General features: G+C 50.5%; 12 protein-coding genes across 12 annotated transcripts; 4 read left to right on the top strand and 8 right to left on the bottom strand.

Annotated features, from left to right (window-relative positions):
- Positions 1 to 216: 216 nt before the first annotated feature.
- On the bottom strand, positions 217 to 1,977 carry K441DRAFT_592294 (TPR-like protein; the record flags this gene model as incomplete). The annotated part of the gene is made up of 2 exons (XM_067644870.1): positions 217 to 1,089; positions 1,573 to 1,977. 2 exons carry the CDS (start codon positions 1,975 to 1,977, stop codon positions 217 to 219), a joined length of 1,278 nt encoding a protein of 425 aa, XP_067497320.1.
- Positions 1,978 to 1,998: 21 nt separating this feature from the next.
- Positions 1,999 to 5,603, bottom strand: K441DRAFT_336730 (TPR-like protein). Its single transcript, XM_067641242.1, has 3 exons — positions 5,522 to 5,603; positions 2,306 to 5,472; positions 1,999 to 2,054 (listed from the first exon to the last, which is right to left on the bottom strand). Exons 2-3 carry the CDS (start codon positions 5,251 to 5,253, stop codon positions 2,042 to 2,044), a joined length of 2,961 nt encoding a protein of 986 aa, XP_067497319.1. The 5' UTR covers positions 5,254 to 5,472; positions 5,522 to 5,603; the 3' UTR covers positions 1,999 to 2,041.
- Positions 5,604 to 5,982: 379 nt separating this feature from the next.
- On the bottom strand, positions 5,983 to 6,551 carry K441DRAFT_592390 (uncharacterized protein; the record flags this gene model as incomplete). The annotated part of the gene is made up of 2 exons (XM_067644877.1): positions 5,983 to 6,325; positions 6,376 to 6,551. 2 exons carry the CDS (start codon positions 6,549 to 6,551, stop codon positions 5,983 to 5,985), a joined length of 519 nt encoding a protein of 172 aa, XP_067497318.1.
- A 651-nt stretch (positions 6,552 to 7,202) lies between these two features.
- K441DRAFT_592462 (uncharacterized protein) lies at positions 7,203 to 8,267 on the bottom strand (the record flags this gene model as incomplete). The annotated part of the gene is made up of 1 exon (XM_067644881.1): positions 7,203 to 8,267. The coding sequence occupies one exon, from the start codon at positions 8,265 to 8,267 to the stop codon at positions 7,203 to 7,205; it is 1,065 nt and encodes a 354-aa protein (XP_067497317.1).
- A 357-nt stretch (positions 8,268 to 8,624) lies between these two features.
- On the top strand, positions 8,625 to 11,248 carry K441DRAFT_670143 (uncharacterized protein). Its single transcript, XM_067650235.1, has 4 exons — positions 8,625 to 9,067; positions 9,127 to 9,863; positions 10,000 to 10,280; positions 10,332 to 11,248. The coding sequence occupies exons 1-4, from the start codon at positions 8,710 to 8,712 to the stop codon at positions 10,846 to 10,848; spliced, it is 1,893 nt and encodes a 630-aa protein (XP_067497316.1). The 5' UTR covers positions 8,625 to 8,709; the 3' UTR covers positions 10,849 to 11,248.
- Positions 11,249 to 12,308: 1,060 nt separating this feature from the next.
- On the bottom strand, positions 12,309 to 13,799 carry K441DRAFT_690955 (uncharacterized protein; the record flags this gene model as incomplete). Its single annotated transcript, XM_067652438.1, has 5 exons — positions 12,309 to 12,410; positions 12,443 to 12,724; positions 12,771 to 12,923; positions 12,958 to 13,151; positions 13,730 to 13,799. The coding sequence occupies 5 exons, from the start codon at positions 13,797 to 13,799 to the stop codon at positions 12,309 to 12,311; spliced, it is 801 nt and encodes a 266-aa protein (XP_067497315.1).
- Positions 13,800 to 14,113: 314 nt separating this feature from the next.
- On the top strand, positions 14,114 to 15,160 carry K441DRAFT_444418 (uncharacterized protein; the record flags this gene model as incomplete). Its single annotated transcript, XM_067641678.1, has 2 exons — positions 14,114 to 14,241; positions 14,302 to 15,160. Coding segments are annotated over 2 exons (987 nt in total), but the record flags the coding sequence as incomplete, so codon positions are not given.
- A 1,086-nt stretch (positions 15,161 to 16,246) lies between these two features.
- On the bottom strand, positions 16,247 to 17,681 carry K441DRAFT_670139 (GTP-binding nuclear protein GSP1/Ran). Its single transcript, XM_067650234.1, has 5 exons — positions 17,547 to 17,681; positions 17,324 to 17,416; positions 17,109 to 17,262; positions 16,847 to 17,052; positions 16,247 to 16,795 (listed from the first exon to the last, which is right to left on the bottom strand). Exons 1-5 carry the CDS (start codon positions 17,622 to 17,624, stop codon positions 16,664 to 16,666), a joined length of 663 nt encoding a protein of 220 aa, XP_067497313.1. The 5' UTR covers positions 17,625 to 17,681; the 3' UTR covers positions 16,247 to 16,663.
- Positions 17,682 to 18,034: 353 nt separating this feature from the next.
- K441DRAFT_670137 (26S proteasome non-ATPase regulatory subunit 9) lies at positions 18,035 to 19,089 on the bottom strand. Its single transcript, XM_067650233.1, has 4 exons — positions 18,902 to 19,089; positions 18,772 to 18,844; positions 18,397 to 18,719; positions 18,035 to 18,238 (listed from the first exon to the last, which is right to left on the bottom strand). Exons 1-4 carry the CDS (start codon positions 19,055 to 19,057, stop codon positions 18,107 to 18,109), a joined length of 684 nt encoding a protein of 227 aa, XP_067497312.1. The 5' UTR covers positions 19,058 to 19,089; the 3' UTR covers positions 18,035 to 18,106.
- A 525-nt stretch (positions 19,090 to 19,614) lies between these two features.
- On the top strand, positions 19,615 to 23,446 carry K441DRAFT_336425 (uncharacterized protein). The gene is made up of 6 exons (XM_067641241.1): positions 19,615 to 20,888; positions 20,941 to 21,297; positions 21,355 to 21,555; positions 21,614 to 21,832; positions 21,886 to 22,114; positions 22,164 to 23,446. Exons 1-6 carry the CDS (start codon positions 19,818 to 19,820, stop codon positions 23,267 to 23,269), a joined length of 3,183 nt encoding a protein of 1,060 aa, XP_067497311.1. The 5' UTR covers positions 19,615 to 19,817; the 3' UTR covers positions 23,270 to 23,446.
- Positions 23,447 to 23,874: 428 nt separating this feature from the next.
- On the top strand, positions 23,875 to 24,461 carry K441DRAFT_592183 (putative RNA binding protein; the record flags this gene model as incomplete). Its single annotated transcript, XM_067644865.1, has 3 exons — positions 23,875 to 24,038; positions 24,175 to 24,298; positions 24,405 to 24,461. 3 exons carry the CDS (start codon positions 23,875 to 23,877, stop codon positions 24,459 to 24,461), a joined length of 345 nt encoding a protein of 114 aa, XP_067497310.1.
- A 1,415-nt stretch (positions 24,462 to 25,876) lies between these two features.
- On the bottom strand, positions 25,877 to 26,144 carry K441DRAFT_502769 (uncharacterized protein; the record flags this gene model as incomplete). The annotated part of the gene is made up of 2 exons (XM_067642026.1): positions 25,877 to 25,917; positions 25,985 to 26,144. Coding segments are annotated over 2 exons (201 nt in total), but the record flags the coding sequence as incomplete, so codon positions are not given.
- Positions 26,145 to 27,159: the final 1,015 nt, after the last annotated feature.

Raw genomic sequence — 27,159 nt, 5'->3', positions numbered from 1 at the left:
CGGCAATGGCACGATAGTGAAGCGTTAGTCGATAAGAAATGTATCAAGGCGATAAATTTGTCAGCTACAATCGGTTGCTGAGAGCTACCACAGTGGTTATTTTTCCTCTGGCTTCGATTTTGGGTAATCATTGCATCCATTGAGGTATTATTACTCAAACTGCCTCCCTCTGTCTTTGTGATCTCATAATTTCGCCTTCAACAGGACCCATCTTCACTAATTTCCAGCAGTGTGAATCGTGTCTCGCAGACTAGCACTACGAGGATGATCGGGGCCTAGTACTCGTTCCATCACTTCCAGTGTTTCCGCCATTATTAACAATCCTCTTTCCTGGAAGCCGTCGAAGCTGAAACATAGCCCAAGCATTTCTTTCGTAGTCAAGGTGTCAGTATTATCAGGCCCTAAGCACTCCGCCCTGACAGCAAGCGCTTGAAACTGTAAGGCCCTTGCGTCCTCCCATCGGGATTGGAGCATCAGATTCAATGCCAGCAGGTGTTTAGTACGAGCTGTGTCCAGATGTTTGTCTCCAAAATTCTGTGTTCGCCATTCCAGAATTTCCCTTAAAAAAGATTCTGATTCGTCGAGAAATTCTGGTAGCGAATGATTGTCCGCGAATGATTCCATAGCATCTATCGTATAGGAATGGTATGGACCGAAGATCTTGCGATGGAGATCTAGTACTTTTCGACTTAGATGAGAGGCTTCATGGCAACGAAGTTGAAAGCTGTACGTCGCAGCTAAGCAGGACATTGCAGCCAGAATTTGTGGATGTTCTTGACCGAGTGACATTTCTCCAACCCCAAGTACTTCAAGGCTGAGGGCCTCGGCGTCCGAATATCTCTCCATTACCTGGTATGTGAAAGCGATTTGGACCATAATACTTAATGTGTCCTGGTGGTCACGTCCAAGAGTCTCTTTCCTACGAGTAAGGACGTTCTCCTGGATCAGCAAGGCTTCGTTGAGTTTTCCGCGGTCGCGTTTTGTGATTGCAAGGTTGGCCATGGCCGTAAGCACGTCAGGATTGTCCTCGTCCATGGTCTTCTGCCGAAGCTCGAGCACCCGTTCCTCCAGCTGCTGTGCCTTCTCGTGCTGGCCCCGCACTAAGCACGCTAGGATTATCCTCGTCCATGGTCTTCTGCCGAAGCTCGAGCACCCGTTCCTCCAGCTGTTGTGCTTCTCGTGCTGGCCTCGTTTGCGCTTTGTGATTGCAAGGGTTGGCCATAGCCGTAAGCACGTCAGGATTGTCCTCGTCCATAGTCTTCCGCCGAAGCTCAAGCACCCGTTCCTCCAGCTGCTGTGCCTCGTCGAGCTGGTCCCGTTGGCCCTTTGTAATCGCAAGGTTGGCTATTGCATTAAGCACGCCAGGATTGTCCTCGTCCATGGTCTTCTGCCGAAGCTCGAGCACCCCGTTCCTCCAGCTGTTGTGCCCCTCGTGCTGGCCACGTTGGCGCTTTGGTGATTGCAAGGTTGGCCATAGCCGTAAGCACGTCAGGATTGTCCTCGTTCCATGGTCTTCTGCCGAAGCTCGAGCACCCGTTCCCTCTAGCTGCTGTGCCCCCTCGTGCTGGCCACGTTGGCCCTTTGTGATTGCAAGGTTGCCATAGCCGTAAGCACGTCAGGATTGTCCTCGTCCATGGTCTTCTGCCGAAGTTCGAGCACCCGTTCCTCCAGCTGCTGTGCCCCCTCGTGCTGGCCACGTTGGCCCTTTGTGATTGCAAGGTTGGCCATAGCCGTAAGCACGTCAGGATTGTCCTCGTCCATGGTCTTCTGCCGAAGCTCGAGCACCCGTTCCTCCAGCTGCTGTGCCTTCTCGTGCTGGCCCCGTTGGCGCTTTGTGATTGCAAGGTTGGCCATAGCCGTAAGCACGTCAGGATTGTCCTCGTCTACGGTCTTCTGCCGAAGCTCGAGCACCCGTCCTCCAGCTGCTGTGCCTTCTCGTGCTGCCTCGTTGGCGCTTTGTGATTGCAAGGTGGCCATAGCCGTAAGCACGTCAGGATGTCCTCGTCCATGGTCTTCTGCCGAAGCTCGAGCACCCGTTCCTCTAGCTGCTGTGCCTTCTCGTGCTGGCCCCGTTGGCCCTTTGTAATCGCAAGGTTGGCCATTGCATTAAGCACGCTAGGATTATCCTCGTCCATGGTCTTCTGCCGAAGCTCGAGCACCCGTTCTCCAGCTGCTGTGCCTTCTCGTGCTGGCCCCGTTGGCGCTTTGTGATTGCAAGGTTGGCCATAGCCGTAAGCACGTCAGGATTATCCTCGTCCATGGTCTTCTGCCGAAGCTCGAGCACCCGTTCCTCCAGTTGCTGTGCCTTCTCGTGCTGGCCCGTTGGCGCTTTGTGATTGCAAGGCTGGCCATAGCCGTAAGCACGTCAGGATTATCCTCGTCCATGGTCTTCTGCCGAAGCTCGAGCACCCGTTCCTCCAGCTGCTGTGCCTCGTCGAACTGGCCCCGTTGGCCCTTTGTAATCGCAAGATTGGCCATTGCATTAAGCACGCCAGGATTATCCTCGTCTCCATTCTTCCTAGCAAGCTTAAGCGCGTGGCATCCGAGCTCCTCTGCTTCCTGCAGCGCTCCAGTGGACCTTTTCGACCTTGCTAAGAGTTCCACCACTCCGCAAAGCCCCCTGTAATCAGTTTCATATTCTTCCATCCGAACATTGCGAATCTCACTGAGTAGGACTGCAGCCATTTGGTACTTTCTCTGTTCCAGGTGTATTGCTGCCAAACGAGTCTTTTCGCTTACCGTCCATATGTGTCTTCCTCCCAGCCGTTGACTCCTCTTCTCAACGACTTCCAGCTGAAACGTTTCGGCCGTCGTAAGGTCTCCTGCAGCGCTGCAAAGTTCGGCCAGTGCGACTTTGAGTTCCAAAACCAGAAAATGATCATCGGAAAATCGCTTGCAGGTCGTATCCAGCAGACGGCGAAGGTTTGCGATAGCCTCTGCAGCTTCTCCTTGATCACGCATACAATATGCAAGGCCGATTTCCGATCGGATTGTGTCCACTGATTGTGCGCCCTGTCTTGCTTGACGTAGCGAAAGGACTTCCATGCGAATTTGACGGGAGTAACCAAATTTTCCCTGTGCTCTTTTCAGGTCCGCAAGGCATTCCGTTATAGTCAGTGTGCTTGGGTGGTTCTTCCCGAGCACCGTTTTGAAGTACTTAATATCCCAAAGCCTCTCCGCTTCCCTGTATTTGCTTTGGTTGAAGCAAGTTAAAGCAAGCGCATGCACGATTGCGAGACTGTCAGGATCATTGGCACCGAACTTGCGCATGGTGGTATCGAGCAAATTCCGGAGGTGTAACTCTGACTTTGCTAGCTGACCGGACTCTCCAGCTATCAGCCCAATACTTTGAGAAGCTGATATCAGTTGTCGACTGGAATTGTCCCCGACCTTCTGAAAATCTGACTGCAGACCTTCACAGAGTTGCAGGGCTTCATGGTATCGGCCTTCGTAACGGAGCAGTACAGTCAAATCCAGGACGGCTTGATATTTCATCGATCGCCCGTGTATTGAAGATATGCGGTCGGACTGGCCAATTGCCAGATTCACGATTGTCTCGGCTTCGTTAGTGTATCCATGATCCAGTTTTTGCCCTGCAAGTCGGAGAAGAGCTGGAATGTAAAAGTCCGGCCTGATCAGAGATTTGTGGCCTTCCAGTGCTGAAACATGGCGTTGACATAGGGCGGGAACGACGTCCGCGATGTTTGGGTCAGAGCGATACGCTTCGCGGTTACCATGAAGCCAAGCATTGATGTCCGCTGAAATCTCCGGGAGAGTCCACCAGTTGTGAAGCTCGATGTGATTTGTATAACATATCCACCAAGCCAATCCGGCATCAGATTGGATGAACTTAATGATCTTCTTGCTCAACTCCGCGGTACTAGTGGAGCAGAGCCTGAGATGGGCGAGCCAGTGGCGACCGGCATAATCTGCCAAAGGCCATGAAGTTTGGAGGTCGCTCGGCAATTGGAGTGCTGACATAACCTGAGAAACAAGAGTCGGGGTGGCGATATAATCAAGGCATTTGGAGAACAGCCGCCGATTAAGGGTGTGCTGATCCATCTCACTGACCTTGGCCAGTGTGCCCCAGTTGTACCATGTCGCAAAATTTCTCACGGTAGAGTGCGCAAGACGAACGCGGCCTTCGTGAACTTCGATCAATCCTCCGCTCAAACCTTCAATTTCCGATTCGCTGAGACTTGGCGCTGCGAAGTCCCTGACATCCTCAAGCTCTATGCGGTATGCCTCCATCAATTCTTGGACCGTTAAAACCGTTTGAGCATGGATTACCCAAATAAAGAGAATCTGCGCAAGAGATTTGTGCGCATCATTAAGGCGGTCCAACAGCCGCTCGTAAAGTGGGAAAATTTCGCTGGGCAGGTCGCTGATCGCTGCTTTTACGTCAGTGCCGAGTGGGAGAATCTCTTTTGTGAGAATGTCGAGTCGTAGTCTGACGAGGAGAAAGAGTCCGTCGCATCCATGAATCAGGGAATCTCTTGCCTCCTCAGGTGATCCCAGGCTGCGGAGATCCAGTGTCCTGACCCTCCAGTTGACGTATCGTGTGATGTCTGACTCAGCAGCATGCGTTGTAACGTCGACCTGGTAGTTCTTCGCTACTGGAAGCTGGGAGATAATATAAGGGATACCCATCCCTTTCTGCGAAGACAGAAAGAACTTCAATGTGCAGACGTTCGCATCAAGCAAGCGGGTGAAAATCTGAACCAGATTCCCCCAGTCGTCGCATTCATCCACTGCATCAACCACGAGATAGCACTTCTTAAAATATCGCAAACATTTTTCCAAAATTTTGAAGAGTTGGCCTTCCGGGATGTCCTTTGCTTTTCGTTTTACCATCCCGAGGGCTTCGACATTTGTGCGAACAAACGCAGTGTCTACCGCCGTAATCCTTTCCAGTAGTTGCGCAGTCAGAGATTTGAGGACGGCAAGTGATGTGCGTCTGTTAGACGCGTCTGTTTTTCCGTCGCAGAGGAAATATATCAGAGACGTGCTAGTCATCTCAGCGAAATATTCCCGTAGCTCATCAATGACTTTTGACGAAAGGAAAGTCTTTCCGGATCCGGGATTCCCGCAAAGATGGAAAGAAGCCGAATATTCGCATTGGACGAAGTCAATAAAGGCTTGGTTCTCGAGTAACCAAATTCCGGTATCCGGACAACGGTCGTAATCCAGCTGGTCCAATTCGAATTGAAGATCAGATACCTCCAACTGATCTGATATACTCATTTGCTGCATATCGTGCCGCTGCGTGTGGCTCTGTGCAGTCTCGAGCGCGATGGCATAGTGGTGTCTGACTGCCCGAGACAGCGATGTCGTAATTTCAACGAGCTTCGAGAGTATGATCTGGTAGCTCTCGTTTCTTGACCCGAACTTGTTCAATCTGAAGTGATCGACGGGTAGGCCGACGTTTCGAATTCCCGGCCCGTCGTACGTTGCCGACTGCTCACGAACACACTGTATCCATCGTTAACATGCTGGTTTCGGTATACTAAAGCCGACTCACAAATTCCTGCCACTGGAGAAACCATAGTCGAAGAACCTGTGTTGGACGCTCCTCGAAAAAGTTTATCACCCGCAAATCATCATGAGCGATCTTCGAAAACGTCCTATGCAAGTCTAGTAGTAAGGTCGAATCATACTCCACCTCGGCCAGTATCGACGGGTTTGAACCAAGTGGCTGGAGTGCTCGTGCGGCTAGCCGGCCCCAAGCACTGAAGCTTGATCCACGATGCGGCGTACCCAAGAAGAATATCGCTTTTGTATGTTTGGCGACATTACAGAGGTTTTGACTTGCATGGGCCTGAACAAGTGCCTGCTACTGTCAGCGTCGAGTTTGCGAAACACGGTCCCACTTCACGTCGAAGCTGCGCCACACTAAAGAACCATTCATCCACGTACCTGCTTGACCACTAGACCCCCATAGCTATATCCCACGAAAATCAGGTCCCGGCTTTGCTCCTGCAACTAGTGTATCAGCAAACCCACTAGATCGAAGCTATTGCATTCAATCTTTACCTCCTCGGATCGGCGTATTCCCGTCTTGATGTGCTCGAGAAGCCCATTCCCGAGATTCCAGAGCCGTGTGTGCACCGCGTCTTTCTTCCAGTATGAGTCGTAGTTGTAGAAGAATATACGCGCGTCTTTGCGGATCGTTGGAGGGAGGTCGTCGGGGAGAAAATCGATGATCCAGGTCACGTATCGATCTCCGTCCGGTACGGAGTCTGCGACCTGATCCGGCGTCGTAGTTGGCTTTTCCGCTCGCCACGTCGTGTCGGGATTGGATCCGAGGCCATGGACAAAGACGATGCTGGGTATGTCAGCGGTACTATCCAATCGTAGCGCGACAGACGAGCTTACTCGACTCCATGTGCGCATGGAGGTAAATTATATTCGGCCGTTGGAATGAGCCCAAATCCAGACTTGGGCGCCTGATCGGCGCGGAGCCGTGTCGGAATCCTCTTCGTAATCTGGTCGTAGAGCACTGCGAGCGAGAGCAGAAAGATGCAGAGGTAGACGGCCGCGATCTGGTCCATAGTCGTCGGTGTGTGTCGCTCCGGTCGGACCAGGGCAGGGTGTATCAATCCCCTTTGGTGGGCTAGCTGGCCGGGCGAAGGTCGGGCGGAGGGCCGACAGGCTCTTAGATCATTGCGTAGCGCGTTCAGGAATGCAATGCAAGATTACCATAATCATTGCTTGCTGAGGTCGTGATAGCACAGCGGCACGCGGGTGACAAAAAAAACTGGCACTGCAGACGATACAAATCACGGGGAACGTCAAAAGTCGATCAACTCTACGGATTTATTAAGCCACAATAACATAGGTTTTTCAATTTTTAAATAGATAAAGGTGTTAAGGTACCTTAAAATATTAAACCCATATTTTTATTATTTTATATCTTCCTACGGTTGTTATATTATTAAGCTGTAAAGAAGATGACTATTTTGCAGTGCCAGTTTTTTTGTCACCCGCGTGAGCGGTAAGGCTGGCGGCGCGACAGCTGCCTCCAGCCTCCAGCCTCCAGCCTCTGCGCCACAGCCCGCCGGCGCACCCGTGCTGTACTACGTGCTTCAGCTCTTCCTCTGAACACAGACCATAGCATGCATTTGGTTTTTTATTCTAGCTCGATTTAACACATTGAATTGCCCGGTTCATTGACTCTGGAAATATTTTACGTTCGATACTTGTTAGACATTAGAATTACCTGTGGCCCGTGTCTCTTTTTCCCGCTTCTGGAAACCCCACGAGATTTGCCATACCAACACAAGAAGCGGGATTCCTAATAGCAGCATCCAGATCACTCCCGACAATAGCAGCACACCAATGGAGAAAACCCAAAATGCCCGGCTCATATAACGTAGCCCAGATCCATCAGGACGCTGAAACCACAGCCCATCTGCTGGAACCGAGAGTGCAACCTGCATCGACGAAAGAGCAAGAGATATGCTTGCAAACATGAACAAGAAGGGAAGGGTCGCCCATGTCACGTACTCCGTGATGGACCAGTGAGGAATTTCGTAAAACCACCCGGTGCTGGCGTGCTGAGGGCGGAACAGTCGAACGACCCAGTTTAATCGCGAGAGGCGTAGCTGTCCGTAATGGTAGCGTTTGGCGACGTGGTTGTCTTCGAGTTTGCGGAAGTTGTTGATAAATTTCGACCACTTGACCCAGTCAACGTCCTCAGGGATCAGGCGAGAGTCCTTTGCCAGGATAAAGTCGAGCTGATGATTTATGAGAAATGCGTAGGATCGCAAGAATCCTACCGCAACGGAGCGGTCGAAGTTCGGTATAACAGAGCCGGAACTGGAACTAGTCGCATCTGCTTTCTTTTTCTCCGGAAGACGCAAATATGTTGCCCAAAAATCGTAATTCAGCAAGCTCACGGGGAGAGGCTTTATGTAGATCTTGTCGTGCTGCCAGACAAGGTGAAGTCTAGGATCTTCGGAGGGGACTATATTTCGACCTTTGATCCTCTGCACATGGAGTGCGTCGATGCTGTGACCGGATTTCCTTGCGACAAGCCAGAGCCGATCATAAAGTTCGTCTAAAAGCCGGGTTTCCAACTGAGCTGAAAGATGGGCACTGACATCGGCAGGATCAAGGCTGACGATGGGATCTCCTGGAACATGGGGGGTAAGCTCTGTGGGAGACGAGAAGTTTTGACCGCTCGAATCAGGTCGAGGAACTAAACGTTCGGTATTCAGAGCGAATGACTCCGGAAAAGGTACTTGAGAACCCACAGGAATCGGCATGATATCGGTGTTAATATGGGATGCATGGGCTAAATAGTTGATGAAGAATCAATTGTGGCCCGCTTGGAAACGCGACTTACTTGAACTGGCTTCACCGTAAGAGCGTCCGGCGAAATGCTGCAGCAGGCAGCACGGCTGCGCCTGGTGTTGCGGCGCATGGGCGCAGAGCCTTACAGGTGGCTCGCTTATTTTCGTAGAGTAAGGAGAGCAATTTGTCCGTGCACACCAACGATTCCACAAAGGGTCTGATGTATGAGATAAGGGACGCTTGGTAAGAAATTCTTATCGTCACGTGATCGACTCTGATCCTCATTTGCAAGACCATCACTCCATCTAACCTCTTTGTTGCAAACTTCAAGTGGTCCTGCCACCTAACATATAACTCAAATCTTTCGTACACAGAATCAGGGGAATGGAACCTCGTGTCACTTCGGCCTCCGAAATGCCTGTTTCGGCAGCGGCGGAAGCTTCATGGTGGCCTCATCAACCATCTGACAATAATACGACGAGCTTCAGCGTTTCCACTGATGGAGACGCAACACGCCAGGGAGGTATTTTAAGCCCCACTCAGGCTCAGACTCTCAGTATCACACCAAGCGCAACCGCATCTAGAGCGTCTATTCCTGTAGCATGTGTAGCTTGCAGGAGTAGGCACCTGAAATGCGATGGTGGTAACCGCTGTTCAAGATGCAAGGCTGATGGAGTTGAGTGCTCCTATATAAAATCTCGCCGCGGCTGGAAGGGTAAGCGGAAGAATAAGACTGCCTCAACCCCACAATCAGAGCAGCGCCCGGCAACAGGTAAGCACGTCCAGCTCGTTCGAGAACATAGGAGAACCACCATGATGACATAATCGTAGGGCAGAATAACGGGTCGCTTCTCCCGAGTCCATTGGAGAGTGTCCTGGGGTTGAATGTATCGCAAGTATCGTCTCCGGCCTTTAATTTCGCCTCTGATGTGGCGCTCCTGGACGCCACCACAGGCGCGTCGAATGGCCTTAACTTTGACATTTCAAATCTACCCTCATTTGGTGTAGCTCCAGCCCAAAACCATCCCACTACCCCAGGCTCGGTGAACCCAATTGGAGCTTTTTTTGCGTTCTTTTACCCCTCACATTCTTTTATCCTGCCACGCAAACGATTGGTAGGATTATTCAAAGAGAGGCGTGCTCCACACCTAGAGCTGGCAATCCAATACATCGGCTCGTGCTTCATCCCATCAGCACCTACTCAAATGTTCAAGGAGGCTCTCAACAGGATGCTGTTCCATCAAAATGCCCCGAAGGATGGTTTCTCCGTCCAGGCCATGATGCTTTTCGCCGTTGGACTGCACGCGAACAATGAGCCAGACAAAGCCGGCCAAGTTCTTCAACTCGCCATAAATTTAGCACTTGAAATTGGGTTGAATCGAGCAGAGTTTGCAATTCTCAACGGCTCTGGTGACCGGGTTATGGTGGAAGGCTGGAAACGCACTTGGTGGTCTCTGTTCGTCATCAATGGTCTTTTCGCCGGTGTGAATCCATCCATAACATTTCGACTCCGAGATGTTGCCTCAGATGTTCCATTACCATGTGAAGAAAGCGAATATCTATCAGGGGTAAGTGAATAACAAAAGCAAATAAATTTCGTAAATTTTTTTGGGGATATTTTTCATCTTTTACCGAGTAGTTCTTCCACGTCGAACTCCCAATTTTATCTGATGGTTTTTTTTTCCTTGCTAACAAGCAATGCAGCAAATCCCTTTCTCACGCTCCATTCAAGAATATGATGATTCGTCATTTGCTGCTGAGGAAACCGTTTTTTCATCCTTCACTTATCTCGTCGACGCTGTACGTATAATGGGAAAGGTTCTCGAAGTTAGTCGAGCCGACTCTTTAGAGTACCAATCCGTTAACTCCGCGGATACATACCTGGTAAACTGGACACTACATTTACCACCAAGCAAACGGGATATCGTAGCAAACGATGGGGAAATCGATGAGGTGCTTTTCCAAGCACATATGATTATCTGCGCGTGGGTGGTTAATGATCTTTAAAAGGCTAAATCAGTACTGACTCAATGTAGAACCACCATTCTGCTACATAGGCCTCGATCAAACCTCGGATTTGGGGAAGTTGAGGAGGTCACTACTTGCGTTACTCCCGGGCAATGCCTTCTCCCGGCCCACACGCGTGAGTTTCACACAGCCAAATCACTCCAAGCGGCTGAGGACATATCGAAGCTTATTACTCTTCCCACATCTCTACAAAAGCATACACCATTTTTTACCTGTGTTGTAGTCATGGCTTCGGTCGTGCATCTTTCGTACTGGTCGTTCATGGTGCCGGACGGTCAGGACGAGAAGATAAAGTCTCTAATTCGGTTGGATACTGGTGTACTACAGACATTGTCTGCCCTGTGGCCTGTCGCAAATACCGTTCTTCGTCAGGTCCGCGGCGTTGCGCATGTAATGTTCAAATCGAAGAAGGCCATGAGTATCCATCTATGGAGCTCAATTGCCAACGATGATGTCATACGCGGCCTGATCGACCAAGGAGCGCATGAAGATCCCGCGTTATACAGTGCCTTGCTGACACCGTAAGCTCTGCTCTGGAGGTGGGCGTTGATCATAGGCAAAGCCAACTCAGAGCGTCTTAAAGTCTCGCTGAGTTCAGTTGGCTTCGCGAGGAGAGGAACGCTGTCAGATTTATCAATATTTTGTCAGCAAAATATTTTTCGGCGATTGATGCAGGCAGCCAAGTTTATGGTCGCCGAGCTTTGGGATTCTCAGACAATCTAATTTGCGCCACAATACGAGATGCGTTTTTCATTGGCTCCTAAGCATGCGTGTCAGGCACTCGGCCTATATTAGTGTATAAGCGACCTAGTCATGATTTACTTTGTTTGAAGACCTCGCCGAAGATAGTTTTGTCTTGCCACCTAACCAATCACAACTTCCCTAGGTCTATCTAAAATCCTTGTCGCTATTGACACAGACGCCCCCAAAGATAAATTCGGGTTTTAGCTCTAGTTTCAAGAATTGCACTCACACCAAGAGCTACAGCTAGAGAATATACATTTTGTCACACGGGAATGCAGGTGTATGGTGGTGTGAGGACTCCATAAGGTGGAGCAGTCACGAAGGATGAGAATATATACAACAGGCGAAAGCAATCACGTGATCTCAGGAAGCTCCTGTGGATGTCCACGTACCCCCCCCCCTACCAACACATTTCATTGATCGCCTTGATCACTTTCCACCCTCCAAGTATTTTCAACATGGTTCAATTTAGTTTCTCCGCAAGTGCACAACTGTCATACGGTTATCGATAAGAGCAAAACCAATAGAACCAATCGAATGAAGTTAAGATGCCCAATTATCATTTTGCCAGTGAACGGATCACCAGATGGTAGACGCTACTAGGGGAAGAGATAATCAGGGGCGATTATTCGAAAATTCAGCGAAAATGAAACAACATTCGAAGGAAACTGTCGGACTCGTGCTCCTCTAGCCTCGGATATTCCGAGCCCTTTCAAAGCGGAATGAGGTTCCACATAATACTCGTGTATTTTATCGAGATGTGAAGCTAGCGTTTACTGTCTTCAACATACCGCTAAATTGGATATTGGAAGCACTCGGAGTAAAGGTAACCATTGTTCCAATTGAACTTGAATAAAATTTGTGGTTTTCGGTCAGGAATGTATGTCTCTCAGCTTTTCGTGGGTTGGGTATGGAGTTCAGCTTCCTTTCATGTGCCTCGGTGTATCTCGTCTGAGCTAAGATTTACTTGGACGGCTTGAGCCTGCCTAATAACACTAATTTATAGGCCCGCTTTGAAGATTGCTTGGTTCTAACTTCCTTTGCTTTTAAATTCGCAGGTTTGCTTCAGGACCAGGCGAGTTTCGGTTGCGACTTTAATTCTAGTCCTCCACCCTCTCGTACAATTAAACTTGCAAATCGTTAAACTGTTCCGTTACTAGCAAACTAGCCGACGATACAGCATTAGAGGCATCGTTATTCCAGAGTCGTAGTACTGAAACATGACACCCCGCTAACCCATTTCACATCATCGCGGCCGGCACCTTCACCGGCACTCTAAGAAGTCTCAACCCGCCCTCCGTCACCTCCGGCAGCGACCCGCCGCGGGTATTACACTGCAATGCCTAATACATCAGCCTAGGATCGCAAGCCGGACATCGCGCTCGCTCCTCCACTGCACGAACTGCGCCTCCTCGACGCCCCTCTTGACATGCTTGTTCCGCTCATTCTGCTCGGCGACGGTTGTGCACGGCAGCGGGACGCCGCGCTCGCCGGGTGGGTAGTCGTGGCCGGTGTAGAGGCGGAAGTGGGCGGGCAGGGAGAGCAGGGTGCGCATGGAATGGAACAGGGCGGTCGCGGAGCCGACGGGAAAGTCGCAGCACGCGCTGTCCACGTCCGGGTTGAAGATGCTGTCGCCGGTAAACATGGCCGTGCCGATCTGGTAGCCGACGTGGTCGGGGCGTGTGGCCGGGTAGGTGCAGCACTTTGGCTCCGAGGCTGCCGACTGCGAAGGTTGCGTTGTCGTCGAAGAGGATGTCAAAGGCGTTCGAGAGGTGCTTCTCGTCGACGCCGTATTGGGGCGCGAAGGGCGCTTGGGTTTGCGTGATGCGCTTGCCGATGCTTATGGAGGGCCGTATCTGGTCTTGTTTTTGGAGCGTCGGTTAGAGGTACCGCGATGCGGTGAGGTGGCCGGCATGGGTGTAGGTCGAGGATGTGGGTAATAATGCAGCCATGTTCAGATATCTCTACGAGAACATTGTCGGCGGAGGTGCTGGAGGCTGGACCAAAATCGAGGACGGAGTCGATAATATCAGCCTCTTTAGTCTTGAGGTCTGCGACACACGTTGCCAGGTCGTGGTTTTGGGCTCGAAGATTGTTTGGATTTCGGGTGTTGAGGCTTGTTTGCAGCGTTTGCTTTTGGTCTGGCTGCTTCAACGTCCTACGGTTATCGATAGGGGACCACGGTTGAAGGCAAGTGCCCAATCAAATCCAGCGGCGAATTCTCTAAGGACCTCAACGTGTTAAGGGGTATAGTCTCCAACCTTCTTGCGTGCATATTCGAGAGGCCTGAAATTACCAATCGCGCCGTTGGTCGCCGTCAACCCCAAGGGTGAAGGTTTGAAAGTCGGCGACAACGATGCGAGAATAATGTGAGACCAGGTTTGACTTGATTTGCTTTCCTTGCTCTGGCAGCGGCTTTTGGGGCGTCGAGAAGAAGTATCAGCTGAGGGGTATTTCCCAAGGGCTGAAATCTTTCATGGCCGGGATACTCTTTGAAGAAACAGCTTGTATGGTTCAGATAAGAATTTGGGCATCCCACCCCCCCGCGTTCTCAGCTAAGTCGTTCTTTGTGGCTTCGCCTCCATCCCCTTCGCCTGCTAAGTCTAAGTCGTATTTTTGTTAATTTCGAGATGCTTCAGTCTTCATACTTTGAGACGCCGACCTGTGCGGGCTTGCTGTTCGGCGTCCAGTGGGTCATAAACATCGCCGACTATACATCGCCGACTATACATCGCCGACCATACATAGCCGATGCGATCAATTATTCAGCTCGCCGACAGCAGCGGAAGCACCATCGCCCGGTAAGCAACCCGGCGTATGGCAAAAGTAGATACATCCTTAAACCTTCATGCGGGAACGTTTACGGGCTGGAAGAAACTCTATTTCAAGCCTTTCTTTGCGTAATCATGTTCTCCTCCAATGCCAATGTCCACTAACTAGGCTGTCCAAAATACCCCTCTCTCATTTCGTATTTAGACCCGGTGTTACTCTACTTTTCTACTATTTCACCTGCCAAATGTTGGCGGATACCTTGTCAACCGGCACTGCAGGTGCACTATTCGGTGCAGCCTTGATGTCCTCTGGTGTATGGGCACCTCAAGTCATCACCTCTCAGCTGAAGCTCCAAGACTTCTATATGGTAAAAGTCTTCTTAACAGCCAGTGCTAGCAGCGCGTGGGTAGCCTCTGCTCTTACTTCATCATGCGTCCACAATGGCTGAACCACTCCCCCAAGCGTCGCACTCGCCCTCTTCGAACGGAACGGCCTACTTGCCTGCAAAGCCAAACCCCCCGCATCCTACGGCTGGTTCAGCCCCTACGACGGCAACATTATCGGCGGCGCCCTCGTTGGGGCTGGCATGGCACTAACAGACGCCTGTCCCGGGACCGTCCTCCTCCAACTCATCACCGGCATCCCCTCCGCACGCTACGTGCTCCTCGGCGGCCTCCTCGGCGGCATCATCTTCACGCGCCTCTCGCCCTCCCTCCACCGTCCCCCTCCCCAAGACCAACCCCGCAAATCCACCGCACCCCCGGCCCTCACCCTCCCCGCCAAACTCCACACCGACCCGACCCTCACCCTCCTCGCCTACGACGCCCTCTGCGCCGTCTGCATCGCCCTCGCCCAGCTCTGCGCCCCCTCGACCACCCACCCGCTCGGCCCCGTCCCCAGCGGCCTCCTCATCGGCGCCGCCCAGCTCGCCAGCGCCGCCCTGACCCGCCTGCCCCTCGGCGTCTCCAGCGCATACGAGGAGGCCGGCCGCTGGTTCTGGCACCTCGCCGCGCTCCACCACACACCAGCGCCAGCGCCAGCGCCCGCGCCCGCAACAAGGGCGCTCACATTCGCCGCGGGGATGCTGGTGGGCAGCTGGGCGCTTGCGCGGGCGGCGCCGGGGTTTGCGGAGACCGCGGGAGGGGACGCGCTGAGGGGTGGGGCGGGGAGGGCACTGCTGGGCGGCGGGGTGTTGGTGTTTGGGGCGCGGGTGGCGGGCGGGTGCCCGTCCGGGCATGGGATTAGCGGGATGGCTATGCTGAGCGTGGCGAGTGTGGTGTCGGTGGTGTCGATGTTTGCGGGAGGGATTGCGGTGGGGTTGCTGGTGGGGTGAGGTTGTGGGAGGTTTGGGTGGAGTATAGGGGAGTATAAGGGAGTGCAGGAGAGTATAAGGGAGTGCAGGGGAGTCTAAAGTGTTTAGCGTTTACTTTGTTAGGGCTTGTGTTTGAGGTTGTAAGCTGGAGTTATTCCTACTAGATGATACCCATATTCTCCTTATTCAATCGCGTTATGGCGTATAATTTGAGAAGAGTATATTATACAAAGTGGCTTCTTTCGAACCAAGTGACATCTGTTATGGAAGCTCCTCAAAGATAGAAATTGGTTAATATCATCACTATTCACCTCTGCCATTAGGTTGATCGACCTTTTATTCATTCCCATTGTGTAATGCATTGGCAGGTTGCTCCACTGCCATGAATGAGAGCCCAAGAAGCCTAGTTATGCCGCTCGCATTACAACTAATTGTGCAGTTGGGCGAAAACTCTTCTGTCATCGATAGGATTGCTCGGAATCCCGAAGGGGGTAAGCCAGACTGATGAATCCGTTTAGTAAAGCCTTAATAACACGACTGTAGCAGCCATATAAGTTTTAAAAAGACCTTAATTTAATCAAGAGTCGCGTTTTACTTACCCTAGAGTGTATAATAAGTTCTATTTAGTTAACGTATTAGCCACCCATACGAGTCAGCCACCTACACGAGTTATTTAATAAAGCACTACTAACTTTAACTTACTATATCTACCCCTATTTAAAATATTATAATAAAAATTTATATAATTGTAAATTTTAAATATATAAATATGTAAACGTGTCCCACTCCACGTCGCCGCATGGCCAAAAAGACGGATTGTGCTCGCGAATCTATCATGTACTCTTACAAAATAGCTATAAAAAGTCATAAAATTAATTTTAAATTAAAGTTATTTATTTATTTAATTTAATTTTAATATTACATTTCTATAAATAATGTCTTTATAAGTTTTTATATAAATTTTATTTAGATATCTTCAATAGTGGTAGAGTTGTAATAGATTTTAATGGGGTAACTCGAGCGACATGAGTACAATCAGACACTAAGACAAAGTTCTGACTGCCCTTCCAATCATATGTCATCATAGAGCTAGGGCATAATAACACGTGATAAAGTTTAGCAAGGTAATTTCCTTGAATCTAGACAAGGCTAGAAGCTTTGACGGCATTTTTTAAGTACATAAATAACTTTTCATAGCATTTCTACCCCGATCCGTCCGAGAGCAATGCAGTACAAACTCCATTAATTCGAGCCTGCAGCTGATTATTCAATTTTGGTCGAATAAAGCACTCCAGAAGGGAATGAATTGGTCATATGAAACTGTCTAGATAGAGACGCTTGCAAATCATAAAGCCAAATACCGGAGAAGTAGAGACTCTCTGTCGCCGTTCTCTATTCCTCCCACCGCCCTGATTCATGACCCTAGTTCCTCCCGGATGCAAACTCCTAGTTCATATCTGCATTCTCCATTACCCCTCAGCCGCCAACTGAAGAGCTTCGCAAAGACCTTATCTACAAGTCTGCATCCTCCTCATCAGGCAGAGGCAGTTGGGCCGCATCCTGCATCTCCTTCTGGTATTGTTCGAGAACGGCTTGGTCGACCTGGACCTCTGGTGGTGCAAGAGCGGGGGCGGCAACGAATTCCTGCGTATTTGTTAGCTTTTATATTACAGCATTTTACTAATTTTGACATACTAGAGTCTGGTTTCCTACAAGCTTTCGAGCAAGCCACAGGAAGGGCTTCTCGAAGTTGTAGTTAGACTTGGCGGAGATATCGTAGTATTGAAGATTCTTCTTGCGGTGGAAGGTGATGGTCTTCGCTTTAACTTTGCGCTCCTTCACGTCGACCTTGTTACCGCACAGGACGATAGGAATGTTCTCGCAGACACGGACAAGATCACCTAAAGCAAAATTAGCAAGATAATAGAGGAGCACGGAGAAATAGATAGCAACATACGGTGCCAGTTGGGAACATTCTTATACGTGATACGCGAGGTAACATCGAACATGATGATACCGCACTGGCCGTTGATATAGTATCCATCACGCAGACCACCGAACTTCTCTTGACCTGCAGTATCCCAGACATCAAATTGGATGGCGCCCAAGTTCTAATTCCGTCAGTATTATCCGGGCTAATTGTGTCAATATCTCAGGTGGGATTTTCCGTACGGTAGTGAAGCCAAGCGGGTGAACCTCTACACCCAAGGTTGCAATGTACTTCTTCTCGAATTCGCCGGTAATGTGGCGCTTCACGAAGGTTGTCTGTTTTTTTTTGAAATTGTTAGCCAGGCGTGCCTCTTGTTAGCGGGGCGTTGACGAAATGCTGTTTGCCTCAAGCCTAGAGGCTGAAAAGAGGTTGGCAGGCTGGATACCGCAGAAAAAAACACCTTACCTTTCCAGTACCACCATCGCCAACCAGCACAAGTTTAAAGGTGGGAGGGGCTTGCGCAGCACCGCCAACTTCAGCCATGGTCGCGATCTGTAGCGGGGTGATAGGACGTCAAGTGGTTATTTGCGACAAAGGTGACTGTAGCCTAATGGTTAGTGTTTAAATAGCGAGATAGAGAGAGGATGGTGCTCCCTAGCACAGGTGTCACACCTTTTATGCAGAGATTGTTGCAAAGAAACGCAGTGAAAGTGTTTCGATGTCGTGGGGTAAAAAGATGGGTTGTCGATTTTGTTATGAGCTGTTGCCCGAACAGCGCCATGACTGAGTTCACCGCATCAAGTAAGCTGCATCACGTGATTGCGAAATCTTTAGGCTGCGAAATAGGCAGAGGCAACCATTTGCTGAAGACAAATTTTATAGTCATCCATTTGCTGCCTGTTTGTTTTATTGTTGAGAATCACTATGAACGCCGGGATATCATGCCATCATTCACCAAAAATTGCTCCATCCTATGCATGCTATGAAGCAAACAGAAGACTTATCACTACAAAGCCATCCACATGCTATATTGGCAGCAAATGGCATCCCAATAAGCCTCTACCACCCCAATTGCGTCGTGGCGTCAATTGCATTTGCACTTGTTCCGGGCGACCGCCCAAGGAGCTGGCTCTAAGCGCTTTTACAATTACCGGGAGCTAATGGTTTGATTAGCAAGCATTCAGCACCATGTTCTACGAACCCTACGGCATAAGGGCTCATTCGAAGGATTGCCAGGTTTTCTCTCCATGGCTTTGACGTCGGTGCTCTGGTATGCTGGAACTATCCAAGCGATTAAGTTTAGGGGAAGACTTACCCCTTCATTTTGTGAAACAATCTCCGCCACCTTACTCAGTTTCTCATGATTTGTCCAGTCCACGGTGCCAAATTTCACTATGCTGTCTCCCGCCTGAAGGCCTGCAGACTCTGCTGGGCTCCCAGGCACGACGCTGTTAACCTTTGCGAATGGCGCTTCCACCACGGCTGTGGAGCTGCCCGATGCTGCAGCTGGTGCGGGAGTATTATTTTGTGCAGCCTCTGCTAGTGCAGCATGGTGGGCATGAAGGCCGACCTCGATACGTGCCATCAGATCCTTATAGTCATTCCGCAGCCGTATTATCCGCGCTCTTGTAGTACGAACTGCCGATATTTGTCAGATTGTGGGTTAGTTTAATAAAGGCGGTTCTCGTACTTTGGGCAACATCGATGTCGCTTCTAGGAAATCCGTCGAATGTTGTCAAGCTAGTATTCATGTTGACGCCGTGCTATGTAGATAAACTCCATTAGTATGGCAACTCGACGTTGATTTGAGGCATACTCACAGAATCAAGAACAGAACCCAAAGCAGATAACTCGGCCTCTACCCGCTCCTTCTCAGCTATAAGCTCCATGAGGGACAGCCGCTCTTTTGGAACACCATTTGAGTATGCAGTAGACGTTGGCCCTGAAGTGACTGTTGGTGCATGCAGGTCGTCCATCCTTAATCCCATGAGTATCGGTTGAAGATAAATCCAAGGAATTAAATACAGAATGAAGCTAGAGGGTGAGTCGTAAACTGTGAGATCACTCAAGTATGAATGCCATTTGACGCGGCGGGGCAATTCTCCGAACTTCACCCGGCCCGTCGCGTTCTTGTCACATCTCCACTCAAAGAGCTCTACCTCGAGCTCTACCCACATCATTTCTTGATGGCCAATGGAGCAAATTGCCTTCCTGTAATTGAAACAACTTTCCACATAGGACATACAAACAGGCAGACTAATATAACAGCTTAGCCGATACTTACATCTTCGGATATGTAATCTTCTCCCCTTTTTGAGCTCACCATGGACACCCTTTGCAACCGCCGGTTCTTTACAAGTAGATTTCTCACTCACCTTGTGTATGATTAAGTACAAGCCCTTTCCGTGAGAACCAGGACTGGTAGTATTGACAGCTTCATTTCCAGCTTCCGCTTTCATGAACAATTGTCCTTTCCTCGAGGTTGAATGCGTTTCGCAACTTCCTCCGCAGCCGCGTTGGTGCAGAGCTTATTTCCCCTTTCCACACAGGTCGCTTCTTCCTTCTACATATTTTCCAGAGCTACTCCGTGGAAAACATTCACATTTTCAATAAATACGTGCTGTTGCTGTGTTCATCCTGCTTCTCTATAATTGTGTCCTCTTCGATAACTATTTATCTCCCTTTCAGCACAACACCACGCTTCATCAATGACTTAGGTGGTTGTCCCTCTTCGTAATGGCTTACGTTCTGTCCCTTCGACCGCAGAGTCCTCTGAAGCGCTCCTTCAGCGAAACTCCTTACCTACGGTCCTGTTCCCCGTTGACAGATGATCCTTTTACTGGCACGATTCGGCGCTTAGCCCCTCGTAATATATCCGCCACTTCTTTGAACTCATCGAGTTCAATCCAAGCTGGCTCCTGCCTCAAAGGAAATGAGAATACCCCGCCGGGTCCTACATCCCGATCATTGCTTGATCTTGTCCATGGGCTAGAGGTAGCGGCTGATATACCACAACTGTCTTGCCACATTCCACACAAAGCTTGTTGCAGGAAAGGCATTCCGACTCCCTCATCTGTGGGCTCTCGGAAACCGTCAATCCTAGATTTGGGGGACCTGGAAGAATTACAAAGCACTGGAGTTGACAACCTCGGCGGACTCGGAAGCAATTCGACATCGCCGAATGGGGCTGATCAGGGTACTCAGGGTACAGGCGTAAAACCGGATGAATTCGATGCGTTTGAAGATGCAGTTGAGGTTCCCCTATCTGAAGATGTATCTTCAGACGGTGTAGGAGAGGGTGACAGAAATGAGCAGCTTGCTGTCGAAGCAGTAAATATAAGCAGCCAACCTTCTTTCAAGAGGTGGATGAGCACCTTACGAAGGCGTCACGCACAACGACAGAGAGCTCAGGCTTTTCTCATGGAAAGATGGTCTCTAGATGAGCTGGATAGCGAAGCAACAACGAAGTTATCTCCGCTCCTGAATGCATCTGAATCAACGCGTAGGATGTCGGGATCAATGTCTTCATCCTTGGGATTCGTGAGAGCCATGAAATCTACTTCTATTACTCTCGCGAGTGTCAGTATAGCCCCACGATCTCACCGAGGCTGGCCAAGCAAATTGAGGGTCGAGAACAGGAGTAACGGCATTTCTGATGCGAGAGTATCAATGGAGAGTAATGCAGGATCTCTTGGTCCTATTATTGATGAGGGAGCTTGGCTACGATCAGTCCAACGTCGAAAGGTTCTTGAAGAACTAATTGCATCAGAAGAGAGCTACATCGGAGATATGAAAGTTTTAGTCAACGTATGGGCTTTGATTAGGGTTCTTTGAGATCAAGCTGACGAGTTTTTCATAGGACTACTTTATGTTGTTACCATCCGTGCTTTCATTATCTTCGCAAACCCGAGCTGCAATCCAGCAAAACGTCACTCAAATTTTGCAACTACACGAGGATCTTCTAGGTGAACTACACAAAACTGTTCCACGTGCGGAATACACGCAGAGTGCCGGCCAAGAATCCTACCCTATAACAAAAGCCAAGCACACCCGCTTCCATAGCGCCGATATCATACCAGGGAGACTGCTTGAAGCTAAAACGAGTCGCAAGTCACGGCATTCTCTCGAAATTGGAAGGCCAACAGATCATCGACCAATAGGCTTGGTAGCCGATACGAAGACTGCTGGCAATGTTGCTAAGATCTTCAATAAATATGTAAGCACGATAAGATGGATTGTATGGGCTCATTCTATACTAACGGCTCATACTTAGGTGAAGCGGTTCTTTGCATATGAAGAGTACGGAGCCCATTGGACAACTATGTCTCAAGATTTAACCTCGACGTATAAAAGCATGCCAACTTGGCAGGCTTATGAAAGAGGAATTGAGGCATTGTCAAAATCACTAGCATCTGAGAATAATCGCGAAGCTAGTAGTAGGAAGGCGCTAACTTTTTCAGACCTTCTTATTAAGGTAAGGCTGGGTCACGACAGTTTTCCACTTTAGTTATTGACGTTTCCTATCGAATTAGCCAATTCAGCGGGTCTGTAAATATCCGCTTCTCTTTGAAGATCTCTGTCGACAGACACCTGTCTACGATGATCCTGAATCGCATGCAGAACTTGAGAAAGCTCTCTTTCGCTTACAAGAGGCTATTCGAGAAGTCAACAAAGCGAAAGATGATCCAAAACGGAGACGCCTAATTGAAACTACTTGGCTCTTACAAGATCGTTTAGTCTTTCAAGAAAAGGCATTTTTTTTACTTCAAAAACCGCAGATGATACACTAACAAGAGTTGTCTAGACCATCTCCCCAGCAGTCGTGTTCCGCATTCTCGGTCACGTTCTTCTATGTGGAGTTCTTCACGTAGCGTATCAGTCTAACGATCGAGTCAAAGGGCAGTACATGATCTGCGTACTCTACAAGTCATGTTTAGTACTCGCAACGATGAATAGAGCCTTCACACCTTATAATGTAGTTGCAGTTATTGCCCTCGCAAACGGAACAGTTGAAGAACCCGATAACGGTAGAGGCACGTACACAAAATTCTACCTCTCTTTCAAGCGATTGACAAAATCCAGGACTTCAATGCTATACCGCTCAACACACGTGGAAACTCGTCTTCGAATCGGGTCATCGACTGTTCGAAATCATATTAAGCGCCTGTTCCACAACAGAGGAAGAACAATGGACAAAACACTTACGTGATCGTATCGCCGTGGAGACTCACGATCTGACAGAAGGTCGTTCCGTAGTTCAAGACATGTTCTCATTTCTGTCATTGGACTTGAAGTCGACCGGCCCTATTTTTGGACAGCCTGAGATCCTTGTCCGAAAGATGTCAGTTCATCGTTCTGCCACCATGGGCCCTAAGGCGAGTCTCCACCAGGTCATCATCAAGAACACACAAGCCCAGAAGATTCCAGAAGCTGGCCAGTCCACTATATCCCCCCCAGTTACCCCCTCTCAATCACACCTCTCTACCAATCACATTCCTACTTTGGCTCCCCGAAGAGCGGAGAGAATCCGACTAGAGACAGCACTTTCGGAGGTGTGGACCAAGGACATTCTACCTTTTCCAGGCATAGCACCTCGACGAGCGGAGAACCCAATTCGTGCCTCAGCCAACTCCGTTATGCGGAAGCTCAGCATGGCCAGTATCGCTAGCAACCTCTCCAAGCGCTCTCCTAGCCACTCGAGCTTAGGACACAATCGCTCGGAGGAGTCGTTCAGGACAGCTGGCAGAAGCTCTCAACAGGGCAGCAAAAACCACGCCACACATGCCGACAGGCATCCTTGCCTCACCGTCGTTGATTTCCATAACTCTCCAGCAGCATTCCTGCCCACGGACTTTGAGCTACAGGACAGACCGAGCGATCGCCACAGAAGACTTGGTAATCGGGCTGGATTGAATGAAAGATCAAGTGAACGATCGGTGAGATCACGACGTCTCTCCACAGTATACATTCGTCCGCAGCCACGTGAACCAGCGCAGCTACAAAGGGCTAGAGAGGCCTCGAATGGCTCGGATACTACTGTCATCCACCTTCCCACGGTAGCAAGGGAAAAACTGTTTGAAAAGGATAAGCAAATGAAACCAAGCCAGGCAGCGCAGCCTTCTCAAGCGCCTCCTAATAATGCCTCTGCACCAAAGACGAAGAATAGGCTTTTCCGATTCTGGATGTGAGGGAGTTTGAATCTTGGATTGACTGAGTAATCTCCAATGTCTTCTTTGTTGTCTTGGAAGCAATTGCTTCTTCCGCTATCTCTTAGCTTCTATACTCAGGATTAGGACACCTGGCGTTTGCGTGCTTGTTGGCTTGCGGATTGGAAGGATGATGCAGATCAGCTGCAAGGTACTGCCGCAACCGCGCTTTGCTTTTCGTGGCTTTCGTGGCCTTGGGATTTGCTTGGCTGGCGTCATACTTGTAGTAAGCAGCAGTGTTTTTGTTTCAAGGCTTGAATAACAGCGTCATTTTATTGCACTGGAAGAGCACAGACTGCTTCATAAATTGGTTTCGGGCTGCTATGCAAAATAGGCATGAGGCTCGTGTGGGGGGGCTGGAGCTGTGGTCTAAAGTTTCTCGCGGCCAGGGTGCTTCGCTTGGAATACGTCATAGGTGAGGGCAAGCAAGCTACAAAAGCACTCCACTCTCAACACCCGGTCACACGATACCACTCCACTTTCAACTTCACAATTACTCTTGGGCTGAACATTACTTCCAATTCCCAACATCCCTTAAATAAACCTCCACTCAACCATTCAATCAACTACAAACAACTACATCCATCATGACTCGCGGAAACGACACGCAGACCAAGGTGCACTACAAGGGCGCCCAAGACGACTTCGTGATCTTCGTCGACAGCGTACGGGCGGTGCAGGGCTGGAAGAACGATAAGTCGGTGCCGCTGGCGCAGGTCGTGAACGGGTGGAAGATCTTCGTCACGCACAAGTAGGTTATTCCCCAATTCTCTCTCGTCATCTGCAATTAGCTCGATACACATTATTCTACGGATACAGCGAATTTTGCAAGATTTATTACAGTGAAATGGGGAGGGGGTTCGATGCTAATGTGCTGGTGTGAACAGGCAAGGCAGCCAGGGCATCCTCGACGGCGCCTCGAACAGCATTCTCGAGAACGAGTTCGGCACGCGCAATGAGGAAGACGTCGTGAAGCAGATTCTGGAGAAGGGCTCAATGCAAGAGACAGAGGTACACACACTCTTTCTTTCGCCCCATTTGGGCTTTCTTACCCCTTCCATTCCCAACACCCTCGTCTCCTGCTACTAGAGACCTGGCTAACATGATATCACGCCAGTCATCCGAGCGCCAAGGTAACCGTAACATCATGAACGGGCCAACTGTACCGCACTGAACGGCTTCTTTGACTTGGTCTGGGATAGCATGGGCATTGGGGCATCTGAGATGGGCCGTCGGAAGACGCGCTCGCCAGGCATAGTGTTTGGCATTGGCATACCTTCGTAGCAGTAGGTACGTTATCTCTGAGACGATGCAATGAAATGACACGAATGAAATGAAATGAGACTTGTTAGCGTGCGTGCGTGCGTGCGTGAGATGTTTTGCTTCAGTGGATCAATATGCTGAATTGCACTGGAATTACTTGCTTCCCTGCGGAACTGCTTGCATTGAATATCGCTAGCTTTGAATTGTGCTTATGACTTCAATTGAAAGGTTCCTAGTCGCTGCGGATGCTTTATAATTACATGCCTCTCTATGAAACCGGGTATGCTAGTTATTTCCTGTTCCCTCGTCCGTTACATGTCATCCCATCATCCATTTCCCATTTCCCATTCCCGATATCCCATTCCCATACCCCATACCTCATACTCCATTCCCCACATCCCTCACCCATCCCCACATCCAACCCCCCCAAACCCTCCCCTAACCCCCCGTCAACTCCGCCCTCTCCTGCACCCCCTCCATCGGCGGCCGATACGAAATATACCGCCCCCCAGGCGTGCTCTCCTGCCCAGCCCCAGCCCCCGCCGCTCCTCCCGAATACCTCTCCGCACCCCACACTCCCGCACCCATCATCCCAGGCGAATACCCCGGCGGCGGCGACGACGACGACGACGCCGCCACACTCCGCGGCGTCCCCTCCAGCTCCGCCCGCCCCTTCAGCACGCTAATCGGCCTCCCTGCCCCAATCGGCTCGCCGCCCAGCTCCGGCGGTAGCTGCGCCTGTGCCCGGTGCGGCGCTTTGAAGGTCCCGGCGTAGACGGCGTCGTTGGGGTCGTTGGGGTCGGACGGCGGGGAGTTGCGGCGGCGGCGGAGGAGGAAGGCGAGGAGGCCGAGCAGGCCGAGTCCGAGGGGGATGCCGACGGCGCAGCCGACGATGAGGTCGGTGTGCGAGGGGTGCGGGCCGGGGGTTGGGGTGGCGGTCGGGGTGATGGCTGAGGTTATGTAGACGGTGGCGATGGCGCCGCTGGAGCCGGTTGTGAGGGAGGTGCGGATGGTTGTGTAGGCGGCGGCGGAGGTAGGAAGGGAGGTCGAGTCGTGGGCTGCGGAGGTGGATTGGGCGGTTGAGGAGGCGGCGACGGTTACGGAGGGGGGTGCGGCAGAGGAATGGGCTGCGGAGGATTTGGCGGCCGAAGACTTGGCGGTGGAGGAGGGGTCCGAGTCGAAGGTGTTCACGACCGGTGCGGTGGTCGGGGTCGAGCCGCTGCCGATGGTCGCGAAGACGTTGCCGTCCGGCAGATCGAAGTAGGTGAGGCTGTCGTTCGAGCAGCACTTCACGTGGATGCGGTCGCCGTCGCAGCACCATTTGTTGTCCTTGTTGCTGCATTGGACGATGGCTTCGTCGCCGGCCGCTATGAGACCTGCTCGGATTCGCTGTGAGCTCCATGCAACTTTAATGGTGGCGCAATCGAGGGTGACAAGACGAACCATTTGTGCAAAGCCCGGAGGGACAGTATGGGCTTTTCCATGATTGGTCAGTGCAGCCATAGCGCCCGTAGTAGTTGTCTGGAGGATAGTAGCAAAGGCCATTGTCGAGACATTGCCAGTTGAGTGGGCAGCAGGAGGCGCCTTTCTGCGTGCTGCATGGCTGGTCGTTGTTCGATGGAGAGAGATCGCCGTTGGGGTAGTCTGCAGAGGTCCTTAGTTGCATATACTTAAAGGTGGAGGTTGGAGAAGGGAATATACAGCAATTGGTGCATGTCGCGACAGTCAGGCACGAGGCTATGACGAGGGGACGCCACCACGCGAGGCCTTGCCGACGCATAGCGATACGGGCAATTGATTGCGCAACAAAGGGCAAGAGTGAGATGAGCTTTCACGAGGCTAGACGAGGTGTGGTTGAAACCATAGAGGAGAGAAAAGGAGAGAAAAGGAGAGGAGAGGAGAGGAGAGAAGAGGAAAGAGATTGATATACAGTCTCGCAGCGCGCGGATGCAGGAACTGCAGCAGATGAAATTGCATCTGGATACCCCGAAGCTAGAGCAGGAAAGAGAAGGTCGCTCATGGCAAAAGAGTGAGAAAAGAGAAAAGTACATGGTGGCGTTATCTCGACCTACCTGTGCCCGTGTACCTGCACCCACCCGGTATGGCTGGCCCGACGGTCATAGGGCGTTACAGCAAGCCATTCTACAGGGCCTCAAGAGGTTCAATTGGCCTGAGGCGCAAGGGTAAGCCTTGTAAGCCGTTAGTTGTTTATTAAATCGCCATAGTATGAGGCAAATTCTGGCTCCAGTTATGGTGGACGGGATGGAAAGTTGCGAGTTACTGTGCCGCATGAGCAAGTCGTTTTCACCCTTGTTATCGAAGCTTCCCCACACCCGAGCTTGGCCCCAATTCAGGGGGGGGGAGGCACAGCAAGACCACGTGCGCCTCCAAAACACCAAAATACCTTACTCGAGAACTTTAGTCATGGAATAAATGGAATAATCCAATATACATTATTCTTGTTAACTACCTCCTATCTAGCAATCGCGTTATTGATCCGATTTGTGCTCAAATCGGAAGTCTCATTTTGGCACCCGATTAAGGTATCGATGTGGGTTTTTTTGAGCCTCTCTTAATGAAAAATAGATATCCTTTTTATATCTAATAAT

This window comes from Cenococcum geophilum (assembly GCF_001692895.1).
Source record: "Cenococcum geophilum 1.58 unplaced genomic scaffold K441scaffold_79, whole genome shotgun sequence".
NCBI classification, from domain to species: Eukaryota; Fungi; Ascomycota; class Dothideomycetes; order Gloniales; family Gloniaceae; genus Cenococcum; species Cenococcum geophilum.
The sequence above is the reverse complement of the archived record's forward strand: the minus strand, read 5'-3'. Positions and strand labels throughout refer to the sequence as shown.

Excerpts from the sequence above, each read along its gene's own strand:
- K441DRAFT_336730 (XM_067641242.1), bottom strand. The coding sequence starts at position 5,253 with ATGCAGCAAATGAGTATATCAGATCAGTTGGAGGTATCTGATCTTCAA.
- K441DRAFT_670143 (XM_067650235.1), top strand. The coding sequence starts at position 8,710 with ATGCCTGTTTCGGCAGCGGCGGAAGCTTCATGGTGGCCTCATCAACCA. Across the intron at positions 9,068-9,126 it reads AGAGCAGCGCCCGGCAACAG|GGCAGAATAACGGGTCGCTT; the intron begins GTAAGCACGTCC and ends ACATAATCGTAG. Across the intron at positions 10,281-10,331 it reads GCACATATGATTATCTGCGC|AACCACCATTCTGCTACATA; the intron begins GTGGGTGGTTAA and ends GACTCAATGTAG.
- K441DRAFT_670139 (XM_067650234.1), bottom strand. The coding sequence starts at position 17,624 with ATGGCTGAAGTTGGCGGTGCTGCGCAAGCCCCTCCCACCTTTAAACTT. Across the intron at positions 17,053-17,108 it reads GAATGTTCCCAACTGGCACC|GTGATCTTGTCCGTGTCTGC; the intron begins GTATGTTGCTAT and ends ATTTTGCTTTAG. Across the intron at positions 16,796-16,846 it reads TTGTAGGAAACCAGACTCTA|GAATTCGTTGCCGCCCCCGC; the intron begins GTATGTCAAAAT and ends ACAAATACGCAG.
- K441DRAFT_670137 (XM_067650233.1), bottom strand. The coding sequence starts at position 19,057 with ATGGACGACCTGCATGCACCAACAGTCACTTCAGGGCCAACGTCTACT. Across the intron at positions 18,845-18,901 it reads TGGGTTCTGTTCTTGATTCT|CACGGCGTCAACATGAATAC; the intron begins GTGAGTATGCCT and ends TTATCTACATAG. Across the intron at positions 18,239-18,396 it reads TTGTTTCACAAAATGAAGGG|CTCCCGGTAATTGTAAAAGC; the intron begins GTAAGTCTTCCC and ends TCAAACCATTAG.
- K441DRAFT_336425 (XM_067641241.1), top strand. The coding sequence starts at position 19,818 with ATGGCTTACGTTCTGTCCCTTCGACCGCAGAGTCCTCTGAAGCGCTCC. Across the intron at positions 21,298-21,354 it reads CTAAGATCTTCAATAAATAT|GTGAAGCGGTTCTTTGCATA; the intron begins GTAAGCACGATA and ends GCTCATACTTAG. Across the intron at positions 22,115-22,163 it reads AGAACCCGATAACGGTAGAG|GACTTCAATGCTATACCGCT; the intron begins GCACGTACACAA and ends GACAAAATCCAG.